This window comes from Pleuronectes platessa, chromosome 8, assembly GCF_947347685.1.
Source record: "Pleuronectes platessa chromosome 8, fPlePla1.1, whole genome shotgun sequence".
In the NCBI taxonomy this organism is placed as follows: domain Eukaryota; kingdom Metazoa; phylum Chordata; class Actinopteri; order Pleuronectiformes; family Pleuronectidae; genus Pleuronectes; species Pleuronectes platessa.
The window spans coordinates 21751912-21777792 of record NC_070633.1 but is presented as its reverse complement, the minus strand read 5'-3'; the positions used below and the strand labels follow the sequence as shown (position 1 = coordinate 21777792).

General features: G+C 42.9%; 1 protein-coding gene across 6 annotated transcripts in view; it reads left to right on the top strand.

The window, feature by feature from the left end:
- diaph2 (diaphanous-related formin 2) overlaps positions 1–25881 on the top strand; it is a 341319-nt gene that overhangs the window by 277583 nt on the left and 37855 nt on the right. For 5 of the 6 annotated variants that reach the window (XM_053428116.1, XM_053428115.1, XM_053428111.1 and 2 more), the window contains 3 exons: positions 1741–1876; positions 15598–15690; positions 17151–17216. In XM_053428116.1, the coding sequence (XP_053284091.1) occupies positions 1741–1876; positions 15598–15690; positions 17151–17216 (295 nt within the window). The remainder of the gene's footprint in view (positions 1–1740; positions 1877–15597; positions 15691–17150; positions 17217–25881) is intronic. The other variant, XM_053428117.1, reaches the window with a different exon arrangement.

Genomic DNA, 25881 nt, shown 5'->3' with positions numbered 1-25881 from the left:
TGTCTCAACATGTTGGGATTCATCGTAAATATTTAAGCATATTCAAGAGAAAGCACATCCTTTTCCTTGTAAAATAATGAGGTTTGAAACTTTGAAATACTTTTTAATTTCAAACACATATGATAGGTCGAGCTACAATGTGCAGATGTACAAATAAAATGAAACCTGCTCAAATCAGTTGTCGCCATCGGCAAACCAGGGGTCATCGAGAGAAAATTAGAGATCAGTAAAGGCCTAGCTGCTGCTTTGTTAGTTAGTGCTGCTGTTCGATAATGAGCAACATAATTATGTTGCATAATCATGTTTACAGTCAAAATGTGTTGTTTGTTCAAAGTAAGTTTTGCCGGCAGGATTTTATTTGCAATCTGCATAATTTATCTTCCAGTTTGTGCCGTAGATGTTGAGCAATGCAGTGATATCACGTCTAAAATGGATTGAACGCTGTCAGAGGAGAGGAGACATTTATTTGATTCATGCTGCCGGCGCTGCCCATCACGTCAACAAATCGCCCGAGTTAACTCTTTCATTACTGAACATCTACTGCAGCTCTCCTCCGTTACAGTCAAAACTGCAGCAGAGTGCACATTGTCACTATCCATGATGTATATATATATATATATATATCAATCACACAACTTTGATGATAGGTGAATTGATTTTTTTAGTGTTTCCACTGACAAAGCAAATAACTCCTTTTATGTTTTCATAATGCATATAACATCAAAACACACTCTTCTTATGTAGTTTTCTCTCCCTACCATGTTTCTGTCTATCGCCCTCACTTGACTTCTCCATTACCCCCCCCCCCCCCCCCCCCCATGCAGCTCCTTCTCCTGCTCTCATTGCCCTTGTCATGCAACAAAGAGACAGTGACAATGAGGCCTTCTGTCCTTGGACATGGAGCAAAGCTCTGCTATTGACTGGCATGATGAGCTGCTCTTTCCTTGTTCCTTCCCCACAATCCCCGTAATCCTTCAGTCTTAGCTGCCAACATGACACACACATCAGGACCACAGGGGCATTTGATGGGGGGGCCTACTGTCACCACTTATTATATCAGCGCACAGATGGGGCCGTGCCTTCACTTACTGACACACACACACACAAACACACACACAGGCACATATGCATACATAAGAGCAGACGCACAAAGATGCCTGTGGACTCCAGCATAGGCGGCGCAGGCTCATATGCATGTGTACACACGGAGTGTGACCTCTCACACAGTCTTACACTAACACCTATGATGGCTCCTGTCAAGGGCTGCACCACAGGCCCGGAATGAGAACACATTTTGTTTTCTCCAAAGGTCACGGTTGAATTTTCCTCTCTGCTGGCACAAGAACAAACTGACACGTTTGTAAAGGCTGTATCTGTGCCGTTGATTATCTCCCTCTTCCTGACTCCTCCCTGACATTTCGGCCGGTCACGAAGGAGGAGGAGGAGGAGGATGATATCACTTTCTCCCTCCTCTGAGACAGTTTTCTTTTTTCATGCTGTGACTCCTATATTGTCAGGAAATATACTTGCACGATACATGTGTGTGTGTGTGTGCGTGTGTGTGTACATATATTGTTTATTCCAGCAGCGATCAAACCCCCTCTCTGAATTAGAATTTGCTGATGGCCCCGTTTCTGAATACAACCATACAGTAGCAGACACTAAAAAGCAGGCAAATTTAGATTTTTATCTGTCTATGTGGCTGTGACCATGTATGTGTGTGTGTGTGTGCCTCATCAGGAAGCAGTGAAGGAGAACCACAAGAAGAGGGAGATGGAGGAGAAGATCAAGAGAGCCAAGCTGGCGAAGGAGAAAGCGGAGCGCGAGAAGCAGGAGCGCCAGCAGAAGAAGAAGCAGCTGATTGACATGAACAAAGGTATGCCACTTCTGCCTGTGCCACCACAGAGACAGAGACAGAGACGGGGAGGCAGGTGGGGAGTAAGGAGGAGGAGAACAGGAAGATGGAAGAAGGGGGTTTCAATTGTGCTTCACACAGATATGAACTCAGAGGGAAGAGGATAATGCAGTGGGGGGGGGGGGAGTTGGGTTTTCTCAGCTGTGAGGGGATCTTATATTTACCTCCAACACATTGCTTCCAAACAACAGGCAGATTATGCTACTTTTAGCTTGTTTGTTCCACGGTGAATTTGCACACATGGACAGAAACATTCTCTCCCTACAGTCTGTACATGGCTTCCATAACACTTAACCTTCCTTTAAACAACAGTAGCCGATGGTATAACTCAGCAGCGGCACCAGGTATTGGAATGTAGGGCTGAATAAATGCAAATGCTCAGTTTGAGCTCTCGTAGAAGTGGCAGGATCACACAATGTAGGTCACACGCGGAGACAGGAAGCTGAGTTCTACTTTTACAAACACAGTCTTGCCGTTATTACTTTCTCTCTGGTCATTTGCGAGTAATACAAGACAAAAGTGCCGGCTATATTTAATTGTAGTGAATCACTGGAATTGCTCTTTTGTCCTGCGGCGATACCAGTAAACCGTGTATTGATCAGTGTAAGTTGCAGTTGTCCAGACATGAAAAATTAGAGCAACAGAGCCGGGTGCCTGTGTCTAGTTATGCCAATGACATTGAGAAGGCATTTCGAGCCTGAAGGGGCTTTGCAAGCAGTCGTTGTGGTCTAGTGTCCATTTCTTTGACAAACAGACTGGGATTTTCACAATTCACCAGCTTCTAAATGTCAGCACCAGCCAAGGACCTCTCTGTAGCTCAGCCACATTGGGAAATGTGACAAGACAGTGCTCAGTATGCCACAAACTCTCCAAGATAATTGATGCATGCTACATTTTTTTTTCTTTCCTTTTCTTCCCTGAGCAGTGACCTCTTTGAAAGCTTCACTTTTAATAATCCAACATTGCTGAGCCGAAGGAGGCTGTCTAACCCGCTCTCTCATTCTGGCTAACCAGATGGAGAAGGGTAGAGAAGTAGGTATGATATTAAATATTTCTGCCAGAGCAGATTTTGATCTCAGTTTCTGAATGCCATAATATGACTTGTCTGAATAAAACATGAGGGTGACATGGGCAGCGTTGCCTGCAGCTTTAGAGATAGTGGGGATTGTCCTCCAACCGAGCATTAGCTTGTTGGACTGTCGCGATCACAATGACCTTGCCAGTTGTGATATACACACTTGATGTGCTAAACCCAGGATGCTTCTTACCTGTCGAGGTTCTTTGGCTGCATTGGGCAAAACATTTTCATTGAATAATTCCTTCTTTTTTTTGGTGCGTGTGTGTACCGACTTGTCTCTCTGTGAAATGCAATCAGAGAAAGTGAAATCCAAAAAAGCTCTTTAAATGGATGCTGTGAATGGAGAGCTGAACTGGAGCCAGGAGGAGGTTGGAGGTTAGAGCAGTTTGCTGTTCGGCTCTTGTGTTCTCACTCGGTTTCTCTTTAAGTGGTCGGGTTGGAACACACTTAGCAGGATATTCAGTGTTTTGCTTTGTTGCACATCTTTATTATGCCTCCGCAGCAGCCTCAACCCATCGCCTGAGGGAATTTCTCAGTAATTTGACTTGTTGTAATTTCTTTAAATTTGGAAAAGCATTCACTTGGACTCAAGTGAACGAGCTGAGTAAATCTTGGTGGGTCTAGGTCACTCATACAGCACGTTTTTGGCTTTAACTGCAATAATGCATTAGCTAGTAATTAGAAAACACACTTTATTCATTTTCTTAAATTCCTTTAAAGTGTTCACTACAGAGAGTTAATTTCATTATTTGTATATTTTTATTCATGATAGGCCGCCATGGTTGTTTACTGTAATTAGTTAGTTGGTGGAGGCACACAAATAAATGCATCTTAATCTTAAAAAAAACTAAAAAAAACTGCAGGGCTCCTCTCCAGGCAGCTTTGGCTTGAGAGTCTTGGCTCTGTTCTCCCGTTCTTTTCCACGGTTGTAGATGTGCTTCAGATATTTTGAGTAGTTAGTTATTTGAGGGGACTTTGCTAATCTATATTTCATGCTGAGCTTCAACGTGTTCTCTCTGAAGGCTGATAAAAGTAAGATAGCTTACTGGACAGAGAGACTTGTTTAATTCCTCTCACCATTAATCAATGTCCATCCACCCTCTGCATTTTGGATCAGTGAATACGTAGGTGGGTGGGGGGGGGGTAGGTGGATGTAATGAATTGCTGACCTAAATATTGTAATTTTTCTGTGTTTACAATTCCATTAGACTGAACAGATGGAGATAGCATATGGTCATTGTTTTAAGAGAATTATGTACAGGTCAGTATTTTATCTGTTTTATGGATTAACTGATTTAGTCATTTTATTGCTTAAAAGACTTTTAGATGGATCGGGTTTAATGCAATTTCAAGAGGCTATTTTTGAGATGGGGTAGATTTTTTTTTTCCGTCATTTCACAAATTGTGACCTAATCCTCTTCACTTGCAAATGATTAACAATGAAATGCATATTTAATGAGAGTTTAATTCATTTAGCTTTTTCCAGGATGGCACCACGGTTGGGGGAGGGAGGGGAAACAGACAAATGCTTTTAGGAAACTGAAAATAAAACCTTTCCCCCCCTTTTCCCAGTTGATAAAACCTGAGATTATGCCGCCTGACATTCCCACTTGTTCAACAAGTGTGATTGATAGATGAGACAAGTGGAGAGCTAAACGTGTTTTCCTTGTGAAGTATTAGAAACCCTAATTGCTTATGAAATCATTACAGAGTCACCCAATTTGTTTTAATTTGCTCTAAGTGGATTTCCAAAGTCCCTTGAACTGACCAGATGTTCAACATTTACCAAAATTGCTTTACTTCACTGGAAAAAAAACAGTTGAACACAGTAGAATGAACCCAATCTAATGCTTCTGTCGAAAGCAGGGGAAGATGGCTTTTCACAGCAGGATATTTTTTTTTTTTTTTGTGTGGCCTATGAGGCAATGTCACGAGCAGCATGTCGAGTGTGTCAGAAGCTAGAGCGTATGGACTTCTCCTTCTCCGGGGCATTTGTGCGGAGTACCAGGCCCCTGTGGCCGCCAACTCGGCTGGCATCACCAGGGTCAGTGCCCCCGTCCTGGGCAAGTGTCTGCACCCACATGTCAACTGTGTACCCCAGTCAAATCCACTAAGCTCTGAACAGAGCCGGAAAGCGCACATGCCGCTTTGAGCCCGATCCAGCCTGGCATACGGCACACAGTAATAAACAAACAACCGGAAAACAAAAATAAACAGTTATGTGAACATTTTATTTAGTCCAGACATTTCTCCCAGGTAGCACGGAGAAATAGTGAAGAACTTTGTGTTTTACGTGCTTTCCAGGCAACTTTTCCTCAGACCTACTTTATATAGTTTACTTTGACTGGTTTCTAGTAGCCGTTGGAGCAGTGCCCTTCCCCATTAGAGCCTCTGAAGAACATTTTTATTGCCTACCTGAGGAATATCAAGTGCAGAAGCATATTGGTTGTAGCCTGCAAGCTTTACAACACCTTTTTATGAGTGTACCAACAACCTGCTATCTCAGCTGACTATACCCATTAAATGTATTCCAACTGGACTCATGCAGGATAAAGAGCTTTCTTAAGTAATCTTCGGCCCCAAAATAGAATTATCTGATGGAAAAACTAACTTTCTGTAAATCAATTACTAAAATTGCTCTGGATAGTGTTATTAAAACCCCCAGAACACACACAGAGGCTCCACAGATGCTGTTTTTATGATTAAGTTTTACCTGTGAAAGTGATCGTTTTTTACGATGGGAATTAGAGCCCACTCCCCCGCTCCCATCCGTTCTAACAACAGCTTGCAGACACAAGCAAAACTCAGACCCAAACAGTGCGTCGCTCTATTGGGATAATAAAGTAGATTTTTTTTATTTTTTAGCAGCCTGTTTTGTTAATAACAACTTTTGCGCGCACATTTTTTAACATCTAAAACATGGTTATCATTTATCACTCAACAGCTGGAAGTTGTGTAAACCACATACTTCATCACTGGGGCTCAGAATCGCAGACCTCATTAGTAGTCAACATGTTTTATTTCTGATTATTTGAAGGTACAGATATTAAACTAATTCCTTAACCTGGTGGCAGCAGATGGTTTATCATTAGGATCGATCTTAGTTTTTCTGTTTTTCAGAATATCTTCTCTTATTTTTGGTCCATTTTATCATGTGTCCTTCCTCCCATTCGGCAAAGCCGGCAAGAATGAGGTCTCCGTGTCCCTGTGATTCTTTTCAGAGAGCACTTGGCATTTTGACAATGATGGGCCTGCAGCTTCTATTTATGCATTCTCCTTGTCAACCCCTCACACTTGCAGGATGAACTAGTATATGTGTACAATGAACAACAGTGGGCTTCTCTCAAAAGAACTTTCCATTTGTTAAATCCAAACAACATTTCAGACCTCTCTTTCTTCTGCCTTTTGCATGTCTGCATGCTCATATAGATTGGATTTTAATGTGGATTTTGAGACAGTACATCTCTAACATTTGTTATGTGTTACACATTGATGATCTGCAAAAATTAAGACAAAGGTTAATAGAGACAATTAAGATTTGTTCTTACTGATTCTAAATGAGCTAACATATCCATCGGTGTGTTTTCTTTTTCCTGTGTTTCCTCCTCTTAATGTATTTGTCCATAAAAGACAAAGTTGTGCAGGTATTTTTATATTTTTATTTTGTCTACCAAAGCTAATTTTCCAAATCCAAGTATCTATTAGTGTGATGTGCTAAAATAAATTGACATATTATTGTGCAGCTGTCTGACTGGTTGTGGCTGGCGGAGCCCTGTCAGGGATGACAGCGGCAGAGATTTGGATTGATGGCTCCGTGTGACACTGACAGCTGCTGGTAGGCCAGTGCATACCTGTGTTGCAGCAATGCCAGCCAGGTGATCATAGACAAGGGCTGACAGGCAGCACTGGGGTGGACAGGTTAGCTCTCTGAGTTTGCATAGTGTCTCCGCCGCACAGCAGACATGGCAAACAACGTTACCAGGAGGGATGGGGTGTAGAGAAGTGAAGGTCAGAAACCCAAATAGATGACAGATTTCAGAAAAGAAAATCTTGCTATTTCTCAGCTTAACGTGGGAAATGCAGCCACCATTATGGATCTATAGATGACCTTCATGTTTGATAGGGAATATAACAGAAGGGGACAGACCTTTCCAGAATGTAATGATGACATATGGCACAATACTTCTGAATCTGCTGCCTGCTCCTTCCCTCAGGTGTCATTTCTTCATCACGCCGCTGATTGCCTCCATGTCTGGTTATATAGTTGTAGTTTCTGATGACTTGGGAAAATGAAGGATCCCTCACTGCATCTGCATATGGATGTCACAGCAGCATAATGCTAAAATGAGCAAATTGCCTTTTTTCTCCGACCTTGCATATGAGCTGTGTCGATCTGGAGTGCAGGAAGTGCAAGGCATGCTCTAAAAACTCCTCAGTATGGATTGGTGAATTCCATCACTACCTTGAAAGACAGGAACAAGGGCACCAGGATTATCTGGTGTCGTACATCCATTCTAATAAATAAGAGTTAGATTGTGCTCCATCGCCAGTCAAAATCAGAATCTGCCTCAGGCGATGACGGCAGCACAGAATATGGTTGACTGCATCTCAGCTGAGGACTATGATAGCAAGCGGCACAAATAGACACATGCTGAAAAACTGAATTATGCGTAAACAAATGACATTCAAGGATTAAGTACATCTGACTGGAAGTAAAATTACATTTTGTCAGTGAAGGTGATACAATAAAATACTCACCCAGTACTTATCCTCTCAGAATATAACATTTTCAAAGCACTTCTAGAAACAAATGTCAACATGAGGAAAACAACCCGGATTCCCTTAAATATGTTTTAATAAATACCACAGTTCAGTAGCAATTAAAGGCAACACCGGTATCACTTTTAGTCTGACTTGTGCATTTAACCGTTATGTTAAATGTTTGCTTGTTTTTACTTTGTTTTATTTCATAGTTCCCTCTTTTGTATCCGGAGAAATACAGAAACACACTAATGAGATTGCACCTTAAAGCTTTTAATCACTTTTATCTATTATCTTTTACTTAATTTAGTTAAAGCCACAATCAAGGGAGCGAGACATGCATCAGATATCTATGCCTCTCCTGTTTTTTCTCTCTGATTCCCTGTGTGTCTCTGCGCGCCCCTCTTTCTGTCTCCCACACACACACACACACCACACACACACACACGCACACGCACACGCACACACACACACACACACACACACACACACACACGCACACACACTTTGCTCATCCCGCCTTGTACTTTTCTCTCTCCCATTGCTTTGGTAAATGTTCTTCTTCTCCTTGGTGAAATCAACTCAGGCACAGTTGAATCTCATTAATTTGTGGGTGGTTCAAGTGTCTGATCATTTCCCCTCCCAGATCTGGACCTCACCAGTCACTTTACAGTCAATCAAACCTAATTACCCTCACTACAAAGACCGTCAAATCCCATTGTCAAATCCATTTAGCTTCCCAAGGCAGCGCCGCCTCTCACTGATGCAAACAGCCCATGTGGGGTTTGGTTCAGATGTTATCTTGATCTGGATTCCAAAACTCTGCTTTCCAAATGTGCCAGTCATCTAAAATGGGAATATACTCTGCACTGCATGGATGAATCCCAAAATGTGTATGGCATCTCAGTGTACTGCACGCTTGCCAAAGCCTCTTTTAAATCCCTTTCATTTGAATTACCGTATTCATTTCCAGTGTGACCCTGGTGTGAACAGTCACGTATGCTGAATGTCTGCATAGTGAAGGGGCCTTGCCATATAGATAAGCAATCGTGATCAGTCTGTGGTTTGGGCTTTGGCGTTAATACTTGAAGGCTGCTCTTGTCTGTCAGCCAGAGCAGCACAGTAAAAGGTGTTATTAGTCTGTCAGAGTTTTGAGGTTGACCCCAACTGCAATAAAAAAACACCAGTTACCAGCTTACTGCTCTTCATGGAGACCAGTTTACGTCCTGTGACTTGACGTTTAAGTTAATTGCTACGGTGTCACTTCCTGTTGCTCCCTTACATTAAAATCCATTTATTATATGTAATGTAAAGACGTTCTAATGGAAAGCAACACAAAATATACAGACTATACTCAAATAAAAGTATTTACGATGGGAAGGTTTCTGACTTTTTCTGATGCTCAGGTTTACTATGGAAAAAGGCACTGTGGCAAATTGCAATGCAACCTTGACTGATTCATGATTTGAAAGAGGCTTGAATCAGACCACACTTTTGCACAGAAACTAAACAGCAGATTTCATAAATGTCAAGGCAAAGGGGAGCACGTGAAGAACCAGCCTCTAGAGTCTATTAGATGAGGTCAAATAGAGTAACACACGACCGACGCTGAATTCAAAACCACAGCCACAGAGTTGAGGAAGCCGGTTGTAAATATAGCTTTCTATGTAATCGCCTGAAAATCCACTTTGGTCGGTTTATAGTGACAGCTCAGTCAAGAGCAGACGCCATCGATAGGTGACGGTTCACAGGGAGAAAAATATATATGGGCCATAGTCTCTCATAACTCTATATGTGGCAGTACCTAACCTATGGAAATAGGGGCAGTAGTGGTCCACTCTTGAGGAGGACAGGCTCCCACAGCCCCGCTGGCACCCTGACATGTTGACCCCATGTGGCTCCGAGAAAGTGTGTCAACTCAACATCTGTCAGTGCTTGGTCGGAGCTCTCCCTTGTGTGTTAATGGTGTAACTGGGCAAACTAGCCCAAAGCAGAGGATAGATGGTGATAGCAATATTGTAATTGGTGGGGGGGGGGGGGGGGGGGGGGGGGGCTGCAGGCAGTAGGAGTAAATGATAGAGGAGGAAGCACAGTGTGGTGACTGCTCTGTTGCCGGCATCTCCCCCCCCATCCCATCTCCCAACCTCCCCTCCCCACTGTTTCTCACTTGGGGCCTGGCAGCATCCATCCAGATGGAGGGTTTATTTTTGTTTTTGTTTGTTTACTTATTCATGCATCCAGCTATTCGGGGCATCGCAGGGGCTTTCGTTCCACCACAGAATGCAAATCGCCATGGCGGATAATCCACTTTCATCTCTCCCTTGTCGACATCCAACTTCCCTCCACGTCTCCTCCACTCTCGCAGTCAGGACATCTCTCTTTCTTTTCGTGGTATGGGATCTGGCCTGCAGTGACCAGGCCAGCCTAGCTCCCACTACATGCATGTCAAACACAGTGCACCTCTCGCCACTTTTCCCACCCTCACAGCACTCTGCCCTTTTTCCAACCCCCCCCCCCCTTGCTGTCTCCCACTGACCCTGGCGCCACACAGGGGCTCACAGCAAGATTTAAGTAGCAGCTACATTGCCATTCCCCCTGGAATGGAGGGTTGTGGGAGCATCCCTAATTGAGTTAGGGAGGACATGAGTGGGTTTGCTCATCAAGTTGATACAGTAAAACAATCCAGAATGATCAGGAGGCAAATCTGTCTTTTTTATTAGCCATCTTCCTCTTCCATTCCCCTTTTCCTCCTCTCCTTTTCACTTAAGTGGACTACTAAACATCCTAATACACACTCACACACACACACACACGCACACACACACACACACACACACACACACACACACACACACATGCACACTACTGCAAATTAAAGACTCCGGCCTGTCTGAAAAGTTTCTGGGGTCATTGTGTCAGGGCGTCTGTCAGGGCCGGTGGGTTGGACTGCAGGGAGATGTGGATAGAGGAGAAAACTAAGGGGAGACATCTAACAGGTGCACGACTGCTGTCCCTTTGGGTGCTTGTGTTCTCTGTGGCAGTAATGGTCTCTGTCTGGGTCCGGGGGGGCGCGATTGCAACTGTAGGAAAGGAGGGAGCGAGGGGAAAGGGTGACTCCGGTCAGAGCCAGGCAGCGGGAGGGCAGACAACAGAGCAGTAAGAGGAAGCTGAGTAATGCAGGTGGTGCTGTCTGTTCAGGTGGCCGAGCCCCTGAATGCAAGTGTGAAAGTAACAGGAAAGCAGGTGCACAGAAGTGAGGGTCAGCTGGAGAGATGAGATTAAAAGAAAGTGTAGTTGTCGCCCCTCCACCTGGCCATAAACCAGCCCCCCCCCCCCCCCCCCCCCCCCTCCACTGAGGCCTTTGTTTCACAGCTAATGGTCCAGGTTAATTGCACAGGTGACTTTCTGTGGGGGAACAGATGGGCTCAAATGTGTTCAAAAACAATCTGCAGCGAGCAAAAAAAAAAAGGATGGAGTCATTCAGCCACTCTTCATCCTCCCTTTTCTTACTCATCTTATCCACTGGAGCCGTGGAGGGCGACTGGGATGAGGTTAAACTCTTACTGTGTTGCCCCTTCGCAGTGGTTTCATTCCATCAAGCAAAAGGGCCTGTAAGCTCTCATTAGATGTCATTACAAGTGCAAATTAAACTCAGGGATTGGCTACTGGAAGGACAGCGGATAGTGAATAATAGACATCTCTCCTATGCCTCATTTTCCCCATGTAAAACACTTTAATGTGGTTTGGGAGGAGAGTGCTGCGCTGATACAAAGTCAGATGTTGATGTGTTTGATTCAAATATGTGATTATCAGCAAGGTCATTATTTCCTATTTCTGGACCTAGTCTTTTTCAGTTAGCATGGCCCTGTAGCTCCTAGTTTCACTCGGAAGCTTTTTCAGAATTCATCAGAAAATTGTGTTCTCCATCGATCTACCGTTTGTGTTGTTGTTGTTTGTTTTGTACGAGATGACAGATAGCAAATTGAATTTATGAACAGCCTTTGTTGACACTGCTGCATAATTATAGGAATGCCATGGCTTTGGTGTCTAGAGAGGGAGGCCTTCATTCAAACACATACATGGTTTTCTGCTCGGTTGGTCGAGTGTAAAGCTTTGTCACATTTCTGAGGAGACAGCTGTTCTTTTACTTTGCGGTTATATACATATTTTGAATGCTGTAGATGACTAGTTTTAATTAGCAGAAACAAACAAATGCAATGTCATGTTTTGCGTTATGCAAGCCTATTTCTTTAGTTATTGAGTGATGATTCAGACTTTCTATGGAAGCCCGAATGATGCATTGGTTTTCTGAAAGACTTGGCTCGGCCCCTTTGTCTCCTCCAACTGTTCTTGCCATGAGCATAGGTCATCCTGCTGCCATTAGCTGGAGTACCCTCTCTGACTCCCGTCCTCTATCCAGAACTCTTGACGTCTTTGTTTGTCAAACTTTTCTTTACTTCAAGTCTGCACCATAACTCTGGATTAGTTAAGTGGAGGCGGCGCTCTTGCGGATACACAACATGCATTTGTATCACTAAAAAAAAAGGTACAGGCAGGTTTCGGTGAAGGGCCCGTGTGCGTATGCTTGCAGTGTATGTTTTCGAAATAATTAAATGTCACAGGGCTCAAGTCGTCAAGTGTCCAGGAAGGAGTTTTAAAACCTTGTGTCTTGCCTCGCTCCACTAGTCCCTCTCAATAACCCACTCCACCTCACGCGCTGCTGCACCCACACAAACCCTCTTCACTTTTCTCCCTGGCTGCCGCCCTGTGCTCTCTTTTTCTTATTTCTGTCTGCATGCTGCCTCCTCCATCTCTCCGTCCTTTATATCTCCCTTCCCCAATAGTGACACTTACAGTATATGTGCTCTTTTTTTATCTCTCCCTCTCCTGTTAATACATGACTTGGTGTTCTGCTCCTGGGATATCTGAAAGGTACATTGCAGCCACTTCCTTCTGCTGTAACTGAAGTTTTTATGCCAATCCTTCTGAGGGCCCATTGCTCTCGTTATCCCTCTTAATTACAAAATGCAAAAGTGCTGCTTGTAAATACATTGTGGAAGCGAGCCAGTCCCCAGGGCTTAGTGTTACACTTGGCACAGGCTCTTGGTCTAGGTAACACCTGATGTTCAGGTAAAGGAGTGAAGAATGGGGGAATTGCTGCGAGGCAGGGATCAAAGTGAGAGATATGGAACAGGTATACCGTCTCTCACCGGGAGGTAGAGGTTCACAGAGCCTTATTTCTGCGGTTAAAGGTTTAACTGTTTAAGAAAGTGCCTAAAAGTGCAAGAGCTGCAACCATGTTCCACAGTTCCACAATCTTTAATAAGATCATTAAAGGCCCCTGGGGCTGTCTGTTGAGGTGCCCACCAAGGTGTTTCATTACTTGAAGGGTTTGTCAATGTCTTGGGTCTTAGCCCATCTTAACCCATTTAGAAAGCAATTTCCTGTGAGCAGAGGGGATCTTTCCTCTTGAGAGAGATCTTTGGGCATTAAAGGTTAGCTTTCCTGTAATTCCCCAGCATGCAATCCGCCATTTCTGTTAATGAGAAGCGGATGAATATTTGCCCTAGGTTTTACAGCTCAAAAAATAAGACAAGAGTGAGTTGCAGGAATGAGGCAGAAATGTCGGCTTAAGTGGGCAATGTTGCAATAAATAGTGGAAAAAGGTGTTTTCTCTGAGGATTTCTGAAATAAGTACAGTCAAATAACTCAGAATTCAGTTTTTATTTCCCACAAAACGCTTACCTCGTCTTTGCAAATGTGTGGAATATTGTATGAATAATATTTGATTTGAACTACCTAGTGTGAAGGCTCATTTGTTCGAGTTTCTTGTAAAGGGTAAGGCCTGCTCTGGTTTAAGCTGCGGCCCAATAGGACATAGTTAATTGAGCTCTGTGAGGTGACTGGGGAGAGTGTTTCCCATTTTAGTCATTTTGGTTCTTTGTGAGTGCAATCCTCCTGCCGAACCACAGTCTGCTCGTGCTCCCAAGCCCTGGCCATTACAAATGATGAATTGTGCTACAGTTAAGCTGGAAGTAGGACAAATTGATCAAAGTGTCAGGTGCCCCCTGTGATGTCTCCATGAAGAAGGCAGTGAAGAAGGAGCTGTCAAAAAGTTTCTTATGCCAAGGTGGTTGAGAATAAATGTTTACCTGCCACTTAGCGCTTCATGCCTCCTGTCGGATCCACCACGTGTCCTTCCTAACCTACATACGAAGAAGGAGTAGCTAAAGATGTTGGGGCGTGGATGCATTTTCAGTGGCTGCAAGTCGCCATATTGTTCTTTAGGTCCACAGAAAAATGAAACCCATGCTTTCCCTTTTAAACCAATGAGCTTGCTATCTGAGGTGTAGTGCTGCAATTTGAGATAAGCACTACTTGGCTCGGCTTTGGTTCTGTTCTGATAAAGCCGGTCTAATTAAGCTTGATTTAATCGGGATTGCTTTTAAGCACCGCACGCAGCCGGAACAGATACTTTGATTTCAAAGTAGCCCTTGGGAAGGACTTGAGGAAGAAAGAGAAGGAAAGAGATAGAGAGCAAAACTAGTGTGGGTACGAGTGGAGTTGTTTTTTTTATTTTTTTATTTACACATGACATGTTTCTATTCTCGTCTTACATGAGTGATTTCAGGTTGAGTGGTTTGAAGGAGAAGGGGGAGAAAACATGTTACGCCCTGACTTTCTCTGGTGATGGCAAAATACTAGTAAAATTAATCCTGTAGCGTTCGGTGTGTCAACGTGTTTTGTTCATGAATTCAATTTGCCTGACTGTCGTGTCTCTTTGAGTAGGCTGCATGCAGGGAACACAAGATTGATCACCCTTGCGTTGGGGAAAGTGTGTTGCGCTGAAAGTAGCAGTTGTGTCCACTTATTGTTTCCCCTCAGCTACAGCTGTAAGCACAGTGGAGGAACAAGACGCCGAGACCCTGATGGTAAACATAGGGGACGAGCTAGTTCACTCTTGTACGCAAAAGAATTGATGGCCAAGTCACCAGCTCCACCATAAGTCACCCTAATGATCCCGGGGTAAAATAATGCCTGTTCTGGTCCAGAATGATAAAAAGGGTGCCCCTCTGACTCATTAGTATCGGGGTGTAAAGATAGATGACCCAGATATAGAACCTCAGCTCATTTTTGAACCCGTTTTTCCTCTGAGCGGGATGCTGCTCGAGTTCTCTCTGGGCTCAACTTGTCATTCCTTGGGCCCGAGCATTTCAAGTGTCTCCTACTTGTCTCCCCAGCCTGGTCAAATGCCTCCAATTCACCAGTTTCATGGATCTGCACGACATCTGGAATGGTGGGCCGGGGGAATGTTTTTCGAAGGTCGGACCTGGTGTCATTGACTGAACAATGATAGAGCGTCCGTGTATTGAGCGGCTCCACACTAAATCTTTGTAAAGAGCACTTAGCTCCCCTGCGTTAGCCACAGAAAGAATATCTGTCAATGACCATCAGTGGATGCTTTCATCCTGAGGCTCCTCTGCCTGTATTAGTTGCTCAGCTCTAAGTGTATTTTCCTCCTCCCCAGCTGTTTACTAAAAAAAAAAAAAAAAAAAGCACAGACCTGATTGACAGGCCTGTCTCAACACACATGCACCTTCTAAATGACTTGTTTATATCTCATTCACAATCTCGGGGTCTCTATTGCCGTGATGTAAGGTGATGCACATGTTTCTTTAAAGGGCCTACTTTGCTTTCCACACCTTGTATTATCCCTTGAAACGGTCGTGCACAAGTGTGTGTTTGTGTGTGTGTGTGTTCATGGACAGACTTCTGTGCTGTTCTGATAATGTAAGTGTTGTCTTGTTAACACCTTTGCCTCTTTCTACCTGTTCTCCTATAGAGGGAGATGAAACTGGTGTGATGGATAGCCTAATGGAAGCTCTGCAGTCCGGAGCGGCCTTCCGTGATCGACGAAAACGGACTCCACGCAACGGTAAGGCAGCAGAGACACACAGCACTCATGTCCCAATGTATATGTGTTGTCATTTCTGCCAACTCCCCTAAACCGGTTCCTGTTTGCCTTAAGAACTGGAGAGTTTGTATATAACAACTGTGTACCCTGTGTTCATGTGCTTGTGTCAGATGGACTTTTTTCACAGATGACTGGCCGATACACATGCAACATTAACATAGGAACATGTGTGCACATAAACAGGTCCCAGAGTAACCAGCAAACGTGTGGCCAGTCTGGGTCATTATCTATTAATCATCCCTTTGCCATTCATGAAGCACCTATCCTAATTTAACCACATTGGATGCGGTTGGACTGAGGCTGATATTGGGTCATCCCGGTGTTAACATGTTTCATTCTGCCACGATGAATGGCTCTCGCTCAGCTAGGAGTGGTGCCAGGGCCAATTGATATGCAAGTCAGCGTTCTGCACAAGAGCCACAGGTGCTGCCATCTCCGCACTGGCTCATCATGGTTGGAGAGCAGGAGGGTAGAATCATAATGTACAAATCAGATCAGCGTTTAAAAGGCAGAACCTGATCCTCTTCTGACCAAAGCATCTATTTTTAGATTGTTGCCAAACAATATTTACATCTGGAGCGGTTGTTTGGTTTTAATAATTAGGCTTAAATTTCTGTTAATAGGTCAAAATGTACTCTTTGTCTGTATAATGTAGATTCACTTACTATTCTTACATTATTAGCTTTTTATACTTGTAGAAAAATGGTTATTAGTAGCTAATACTTAGTCGTCAAGATATATTTTAGAGAAGATTGCCAGCAGTACAACAGTAAGACCTCTCCTGCGTGACAGTAGATTAACGCACTATACATCCCATATGCTAGTACACACTGGTTCATTGTCTGTCTCATATCTCATCAGGTTCGGCCATCAGTCATCTTTCCTGACAACATTGGTGCATGTGTGTGTGTTTAAACATATTATCAGATTAACAAATATTGTTGCTACTACTATGATTTAGGGGGGGCGGGGTGGGGGGGGGGGGGTTGTGCAAGTTATTAGACCAGTTTATGGTTTAAACTGATCATTTAATAATAAGACTTAATTTCAATTTCAAAAAATAAGTCATGATTAATCATTGATGTGATATCCTCCGATCAAATTGTGTATATATATATATATAATGCTTGACTGGAAAGAAATTTCAAACGTTTTTTAATAAACATACACACATGTACATACATTTTACTCTTATATAAACACATATGCTACTTTTAATCTTTACAATTTCTTTCCATATTGCTTTGTTTGGGGTTTAATTGGAGCATCTGTCTTGACCAAAGGGTTTTTTACTCAAGTGCTTAATTTCTTCAAATTATCTGAACTGTCATCTCTGACGCCTTTTTCTCTTTTCCTTTTCCTCCATCTTCCCCTTCTTTCATTTTATTTTGATTTTTGATTTATCACCAACGTCGTTGCAGGTGATCAAAGCCCTTCCAGTCCATCCTCTCGGTGGCCGGGTGCTAACTATGGTAACAGAACCCTAGGTGTGTGCATTTTACTGGCTTTTTAACTCAGTACCAACCTGTCTCTTACTGCTCATCGCACAAGTCCTTCATATCAGAACACTCCAGCTGAGCTGGTCTACAACATGCAGTGTCTCTGGCTGAGTAATTATGTTTTTCTTAGCAAAGAATGATGTGTAAGATTCAATGTAAGTAAAAAAAAGCAGCTCCTTACCCCTCAGCAGTGTCAAAATTAATCAATACTAAATTTGGCAATTGTTATAACTTGATTTCCATGATATAAGAAATATATACACCCATAAATCTACTTGCATTTTGAATGAGGAGATAATCACCATAACTGTAGCTTGCATTTGTTTGTATTCTAGCCCTTATAAGCGCTTGGCTCATGCATTCATAGCACACAACACACAAAGAAAAGCATCCATTTGAAATGCTTGCCAATACAGAGGTGAAGGTCTCATACATTATGACCACTAATGAAATTATGTTGTGAATAGGGTCACATAAAAATGTGCAGCGGCAGAGAAGGTCAACTCTGGAATGGAGAAGCAGCTACAGTTGTCATCTAAGTGTCCTGCTTTTCACATGAGTCTGTGCTGCCTCTGCATGATACCAGCTCAGATATTTCTGTAGAGTGTCTTTCTTCTAGCACTCACCATGTCTTGTTTATTGTGTTGCCTTTATGTTTGGCAAATGTCAAACGGAAATGCGACAGCACCTTGACGGATTGTTGCCTTTAACGCGGATGTCTTTAATCAAAACAAATTGCTTGTCACTCTCAACAGACATTGTCCTTCTTTGCTTTAACATGTTGAATCTGTTATGGATGCATGTTTGGGATCCTGATGCTGTGATCGTCTATGTCAAGGATAAGTGTGTATTCATCATTATTGGGGCATTATTTTGCTGTAGCTATAAACAAGCGCCTGCATCCACAGTCAGTATCACTGGGTTACTATGTGGATAGATGACCAGTGCTATGTTCATTTTCTTTTAAAACATAAAGGCAGATTTGTTACAGCACCTGGTCCCCTGGTCATGTGGTCCTCATGAGTCCCTGAGAGGACCTCACCTTACAACCCATTAGTTAGAGGTTTAGTGAAAAGAAGGGTTGTCAGGTTTGAGGGAAGCTTTGTCACAGAGCCTCACCGAGGAAGTCAAAACACTACACACTCCGCTTGGAATTTCCTGAATGGAATCTCATGAGGGCAGTTAATGGGTGAGTGTCCAATGTGTTGGGTGGGATGAGAGTCTGCACCTTTACACCTGAGGCCACGTTGCTGATGAGTTTCATGTTGTACCCCTCGGCAGTGATATGTTATTGGATCACTGGATAATGAAATACTGTCTCTGTTTGTGAAAATGCTTGATATGCAATCAAATATCCTTTATCTCTGTGACCTATTTTCCTTTTCCCGTGACACTACCGAGATGACAGGGGTCCTGGTGACGGCTCTTTTTCCTGCACGGCACCGTGCATCAGACTCACATCACTGCTATGCTACCGGAACATATTATGCACTGACAGTTCTCTGTTTATTGATATGAAACTCAGTACTGTAGTTTGAAAAACAGCTGCATGGATTCTCTATTCTGAAGTGATGAGAGAGGAGAATCCTTTTGACATGCCCGCTCCGTGGCTTTTTCTTTCCTAAATGGAATCTGGAAATGAGTTCAGATGCTATAGAGCAAAGGGGGAATTTGTCTCGTCTCATGAAAGGAGGACAAACAGAAATCTTTACGCACAGTTTGAGAGGAAATTTTTAAAAGCTAGCCCACAAACAATTAAGTTCCCCAGTGATGGATAATTTGGTCACAACAAGCATCTGAGTCACTGGAATCTGTCTTTGGCTTTTTAAATCTTTGTGCATGATTGGACTCCAGTCAGAATCCAAACAATGAGGATTTCATTTTTGGGTAAGTGTGACCATATTAATGTTTATTTTCCTTCAATTTGCACATATTTGCATTCTTTCACACAGAATTTCAGATCCTTTTACGGCTCTACTACATCACACAGTGCGCCAAATCTATTCACTCCTGCTTGTCATGTCTGTTGTAATCTCATGCTTTAAAGCTTGATTAACCTCCTGTCACCCTCAAATGAGCAGCGTGTTCCAGACAGAGTCTCTGCGGCTCGCACCAGAATCTTTGCCTACGTCAGACGAGTTCATTTGGAACCAGCATGTCGTTCTTTGTCATCCTTCAAATCAAACTACACTCCAGCAGACTACCTCGAGTGTCGGGCTGAACACAGTTCTAGATGCCGCCAGTTACAATTACACCCACTTCCAGGAGCATTTCCTATTTCCTATTCCCCACTCTGTGTAAGACGGAGGCCACACTCGCGTGTTATGCAATTACACCAGCCAGTCCTAATTCCACACGCAGAAGCCTGATGGATGGATGGTTCTGTTGGAAGTTCAGACTCATCTCGGGAAGATAAAAGTACTTTGTGAGGTTGAATCCGCTTGGTTTAACAATGTATATTACTGTGCAGGTTTTTTTTTCACAGACGGTGTAATTCAGAATTAGGTTTCACTTGAATAAGGCCAAAAAAAGATATGAGCTAGCTGCTCCTTTTGTATCTCCTATTCCCTTTTTGGTGAGACAGTTACCTTGGTATCTGGCAGGAGATTGGTGGGCAGAGAGCTTGAGCCTCTCATACATTCTGGCTCATCGATTTTCGGTCAGGGATGAAAGCCACAGACTCAGTAGGTCTTTCATACTGGGGGGCATCCCAAAAGACACATCAATCAGTTTTCAAAGAGAACCAAGCCAATCTTATTTATTTACTGCCTTTTCAACGTCATTACAATCCCAAATCAGTGCCTCTCTTCTTCCCCTGCTCTCCTGCTTCACCTTCACAGGTCAGTCCATCAAAAAGTTCTGTCCTCTGTTCTATATAGTAAGTCCCTTAAGGACTTATTTGACATTGAACAGGGAGGGATCATCTTATGCCCATTAAAGACTAGAGATGCAGTGATATAAGTCTTGTCAGGGTGACGGAATTTCTGCCCAATGTCTAATCCCCCGAAGCCGAGCGGTTAATTCATCTGGTAAGGCCAAAGAGTGGGGCCCCTGTAAGTTTAATGAAGATGAAATTACCTATTTTCTCTCATGAAAATTTAAAGGAAGGAAGGGGATGGATTTAGGGAATTGCCTTTGAAGAAGATGCTGGTGAAGACAAAGAACTTAACCTGTATCCTCTTTCGTCCTCCAGCCTCATTTGTGACATAAATTATCTTTTAATATTTATATGTATGTGTTTGTGTGTAATCCACATCAGCCTGATGTACACAGCCTGGCAGCTTTTTTCTCATCATTCTCCTTATCTGAAGGAAAATCACCCCTTTGTTTCTGAAATTACATCAGAGGAGGTGATAGTGATCGTAATTCCCCCAGCAATTAATTTGTACCCATCGCTTTATCTCTCGCTTGTTGTCTCTCACCCTCTCGAGCAGTTGTTCCTACACTGTTTCACACATACACACACACACTTGTGTCACATACAGTGCCTTGCATAAGTATTCACCCCCCTTGGACTTTTTCCCATTATGTACTGTTACTAACTGGAATTCAAATAGACTTAAATAAACTTTTTCCCGTTTGATCAACAAAACATGCATAGTACTTTGGAGGTGCAAAATAAATTTTATTGTGACACAAACAATAATGAGAACAAAAAAGTTGACATCTGTTGGGTGCATAAGTATTCACCCCCCTGTGTCAATACTTGGTAGAACCCCCTTTCGCTGCAATTACAGCTGCAAGTCTTTTGGGGTATGTCTCTACCAGCTTTGCACATCTAGAGATGGAAAGGTTTGTCCATTCTCCTTGCAAAAAAGATGAAGCTCAGTCAGATTGGATGGAGACCGTCTGTGAACCGCAATCTTCAAGTCTTGCCATAGATTCTCTATTGGATTGAGGTCTGGGCTTTGACTGGGCCATTTTAAGACATTAACATTCTTTAATCCAAACCATTCCTTTGTAGCTCTGGCTGTATGTTTAGGGTCATTGTCCTGCTGGAAGATGAACCTCCGCCCCAGTCTCAAGTCTTTTGCAGACTGCATCAGATTTTCTTCAAGGATTTCCCTGTATTTGGCTCCATCCATCTTTCCCTCTATTCTGACCAGTTTACCTTCACCTGCTGAAGAGAAGCATCCCCACAGCATGATGCTACCACCACCATGTTTCACTGTTGGGATGGTGTGCTCAGGGTGATGGGCAGTGTTGGGTTTTCGCCACACATAGCGTTTTGCATTGAGGCCAAAAAGTTCAATTTTGGTCTCATCTGACCAGAGCACCTTCTTCCACATGTTTGCTGTGTCTCCCACATGGCTTCTGGCAAACTCCAAACGGGATTTTTTATGGATCCCTTTCACAATGGCTTTCTTCTTGCCACTCTTCCATAAAGGCCAGATTTGTGGAGTAGACGACTAATAGTTGTCCTGTGGACAGATTCTCCCACCTCAGCTGTGGATCTCTGCAACTCCTCCAGAGTAACCATGGGCCTCCTGGTTGCTTCTCTGATTAATTTTCTCCTTGTCCGACTCTTCAGTTTGGGTGGACGGCCTCCTCTTGGTAGGTTTGCGGTTGTGCCATATTCTTTCCATTTTCTTATGATGGATTTTATGGTGCTCAGAGAGATGTTCAAAGCTCTGGATATTTTTTTATAACCTAACCCTGCTTCATATTTCTCCACAACTTTATCCCTGACCTGTTTGGTGAGCTCCTTGGTCTTCATGATGCTGTTTGTTCAGTAATGATCTCCAACAAACTCTGAGTCCGTCACAGAACAGGTGTATTTATACTGAGATTAAATTGCAGACAGGTGGACCCTATTTACTAATTATGTGACTTGCAAATGTGACTTGTGAATGCAATTGGTCGCACCAGATCTTTGTTAGGGGTTTCACAGTAAAGGGGGTGAATACATATGCACTCAACACTTTTCAGATTTTTATTTGTAAATAATTGTGAAATCCATGTAATATTTCCCCCCACTTCCAAATGATGCACTATTTTGTGTTGGTCCATTACATAAACTCATGATGAAATAAATTTTAATCTGTGGTTATACCATGACAAAATGTAGAAAAGTCCAAAGGGGGTGAATACTTATGCAAGGCACTGTATCTGATAGGGACTGTTGCTATAGGGTGTGTCTGGGTTGTGGGCTAAAGCCCTTTGCCTCCACAAGCCTCTGGCTTTCACTTCGGGGTGTTGATAGATGTTATTCATTGGGGCAGCCCTAGGGGCGATTGTACAGGAAGTGGAGCTAACATGATTTGGGGCGAAGAGGCCCAGAGGGTGTCGGTGACTCTTGCTATAGCTTGGATGGCTTAGTAGATGTGAGATATCAATAGAGCAGGTGAGAGAAGGGCCCTGTAGAGACATGCTGCTGGAAATCTATCACCTGCTTCACAAAGATAAGGTTATTTATCAACATCCAAAGGGAAAGGTAGATGGGAAGGAACTGATGCATGTGACGTCCTAGACCATAGACAAAGCCATTGTCCCTCCCATTGACCCACAGGGTCCCTCTGTGGACCTGATCATTTGTCATCCTCAGCAGAAAAGACATTATGTAGATATAGATGAAGATTTTATGAACCGTTTGACTACCCTTGCCGTGTAACTAATTCCTTGCTTGACTCTGTCAAGAGAGGACAAAAGTAAGTGAAGCGTAACATGGAACCAGTTTGAGGGGATAAATCAAGTTTTAATGAAAAGGCAGCTTCTCTGAGTGGACACTAGAGGTCCCTCTCCTGTGACCCTACTGCCAAGTACCTCTAAATCCTCTGCTATTTAAACTGAAGCTATCTACCCGGGCTCAGGGTATCAACGGGGGGCTGTCTGCTGGGCCCTTTGATGCAATTATGCCCTTTTACACTTCTCTGTCTGAGGAGATTTACCATGCAGAGCCAGGCTTTCTATGGTAATGCTCACTTTTTATTTCCCCTTTTTGAAGAAGTAAGGTCTATGACCTCGTGCTGTAATGGACTTGGAGCTCTCAGCACCTATGCTGTCAATATTGTCTCATATTGGTTCAGGGCCTCCTTGATGTAAAAAGTACTCAGCCCTCCTGCCTAGACGACCATCAACGAACAATAGCAGAGCAAAAATGTCTACTAACTTATCATATTCAATAATATCCAAGAGCGTTTGCAGGGAGCTGGTTTTTTGTTTTCTTGCTCACTCTCCAAACAATATTGCCTTTCAAGTAAGTGGGCAGTTATGAAAGGTCACCCTAAGTGTGAATTGTCAATACTGGATCAATTTTGGAGGGCAAATATGCTTTGGAGGCCCCATAATGGAAGGTTTTATCTTATTTTTACCCTGGGCACATTCACACAATAAGATTGATATCGTTCATTGTTTGATGAATTCCTAATAGACCTATAAACTTGCAGAGCTTAAAGCCAAAGGAATGCCTGTGAAAGCCAAATACAAGGCAGGCAGTCGGACCCACCCACCAGCTGAAAAATGGCCTTCATATAACTCCAATGGAAGCTCGCCCAGGCCATCATGCTTAGTGTTGAAGGATGGGCAACTTGCTTCGGTTGAATTAAACCCTGTTTATCGCTCATTAGAGATCCAGCAGGGCCAACTGATGAGCAGCTAGAGAACAAATAATGTGCGGTGGAATAGAATACCATCCTGTATGGTTATGTGATCCACTGACAATAAGAAGAAGTGCCACATTCAAATGCTTCTTCTCCTGCTGTCATACTCTTATTGCCACACTTTTTTTTTTCTTCCTCAATATAATTTGTCTATGATTAAAGTATGAGAGTTAATGCCCGGGATGATGTTTGCATTTGAAGTGTCAGACACTATCTACAATCTGTCAGCCACAATGAGCTGGAATTAATATTTTACTTTCCTATTAGGGAGGCCTGATATATGTAATAGAGAGGTATAGGGAAGGAACGGCAGACCAGGCGATGAGTGATAACCGTAATTCTCATAAATACAGATAAAGGGAGAATGTGTCAAAGATAGTTTAATGTTCCAGTCAACGTGACATGTCAGGAGAGGTGCTGGCAACGAGGATATTAAAGAAGTTACAGCATATGTGATGCCTTCTGTTGAAGTAGCTGCTTCTCAAACATTGCTCTCCTGCCTGTTTTCACAAGTTAGGCAAGGTGCATTCAACATCTGTATTCAGCTGTGTTATTTAAGTCATGCCCTCCTTTTTTTTAATAGCGATTTTATTATTGTAATATGTAAATTCTCATATTTATTTAGAATCCCAGTGAAAGTGACACTAACTGCAACATTTCACAGTTTTTCCTGTGATCGAAAAAGTTTTAAAGACCTGAAAAGGGAAAACTTCTTGTAGTTCCTTAATTAAAAACTTATATTACACATATTATACATATTTGTGAAAGCAGAACAAAGTATAATTGATTATAACAAAAAGAAGTTCCCTCCTAGGTTTCATGAGCTGTAATGTCTCGTGGCTAAAGTTAACACGGTCAACATATTCAATATAATAAAATAAATTATACTTTATGTTGCCTATGAGCTTGACTTGAATCTTCTTTGCCTCATTTTGAGATTGTGAACAACAAAGTAAAAGTAAATGGTTAATTATTTCTGAAACCATGTTGCAGCTGTGTGCACACCTTTGCATTAATACCAACGGAAATATTACTTATAGTATTGAAAACATTGAATTTAATTTATTCTTTATACTTTTATTGAACTGAATCAGCATCTAATAGTTCAGCAACTGACAGATGGAAACAATGAAAGGCCACATTTTTTGATTGTGTCTATTAAAAAGTGAGTCATGTTTGCTTTCAGAGAAGTCTCCTCACCACGAGACATGCTCTATAATAACAGGAATCAGCTGATTGGTCCTTCACTTTTAAAAGACAAAATTATTTATGGCACGAAGGTTATTTGGAAAAAGACCGAGGACAATGAGTTTAGAAAGTAGTCGAAGCTTTTAACCCAATTTACGAAATGGAGGAAGGGAAGAAATGGAAGTTGTCATCTCATGTGGAAAGAGGTGCATTTAGAGGGAGTGGAGGTGGAGGAGGAGGAGGAGGAGGAGGAGGAGAGAGAGAGAGAGAGAGAGAGAGAGAGAGAGAGAGAGAGAGAGAGAGAGAGAGAGAGAGAGAGAGAGAGAGAGAGATCCATCGGTTTCAGTGTAATGGAGGGAGGAGGTTTATTGTGCAGTGATGGACGGATGTATCGACACTGATAGCGTTAAAGAGATAGAGAGGGCACCAGGGACGGAGAGGGTTAAATGAAGGTAAAAAGCTGAAAACCACAGTGATGCCACGTGTACTCTCATTCACACACACACACACACACACACACACGCACACACGCGTACTTGTTGTGTAATCAGCAAGAATGCTTCCTACACTCAGGCACTCCCCCTCCAGTCAAGCATGATTGTGCTTGACATGGTCCCATCACTAATGCTTACTGATGCCCATTTGCGAGGCTCTTCACATTTATTTATTTATCTGTTTATTTGCATCAAGTTTATTTATTGATGGGCCTCAAGGATATGATGGCAGATCTCCATTTGCTGATAGGGAAGTCAGAAATGGAAGGCCAGGAGGGCGTGTGCGTCTTTACACGCGAATGAACAAAAGACAGCGGGAGGATAGAGTTCACCTTTTTTTATTTAGATCCCAGCTGTCGAAATAGCTATTCC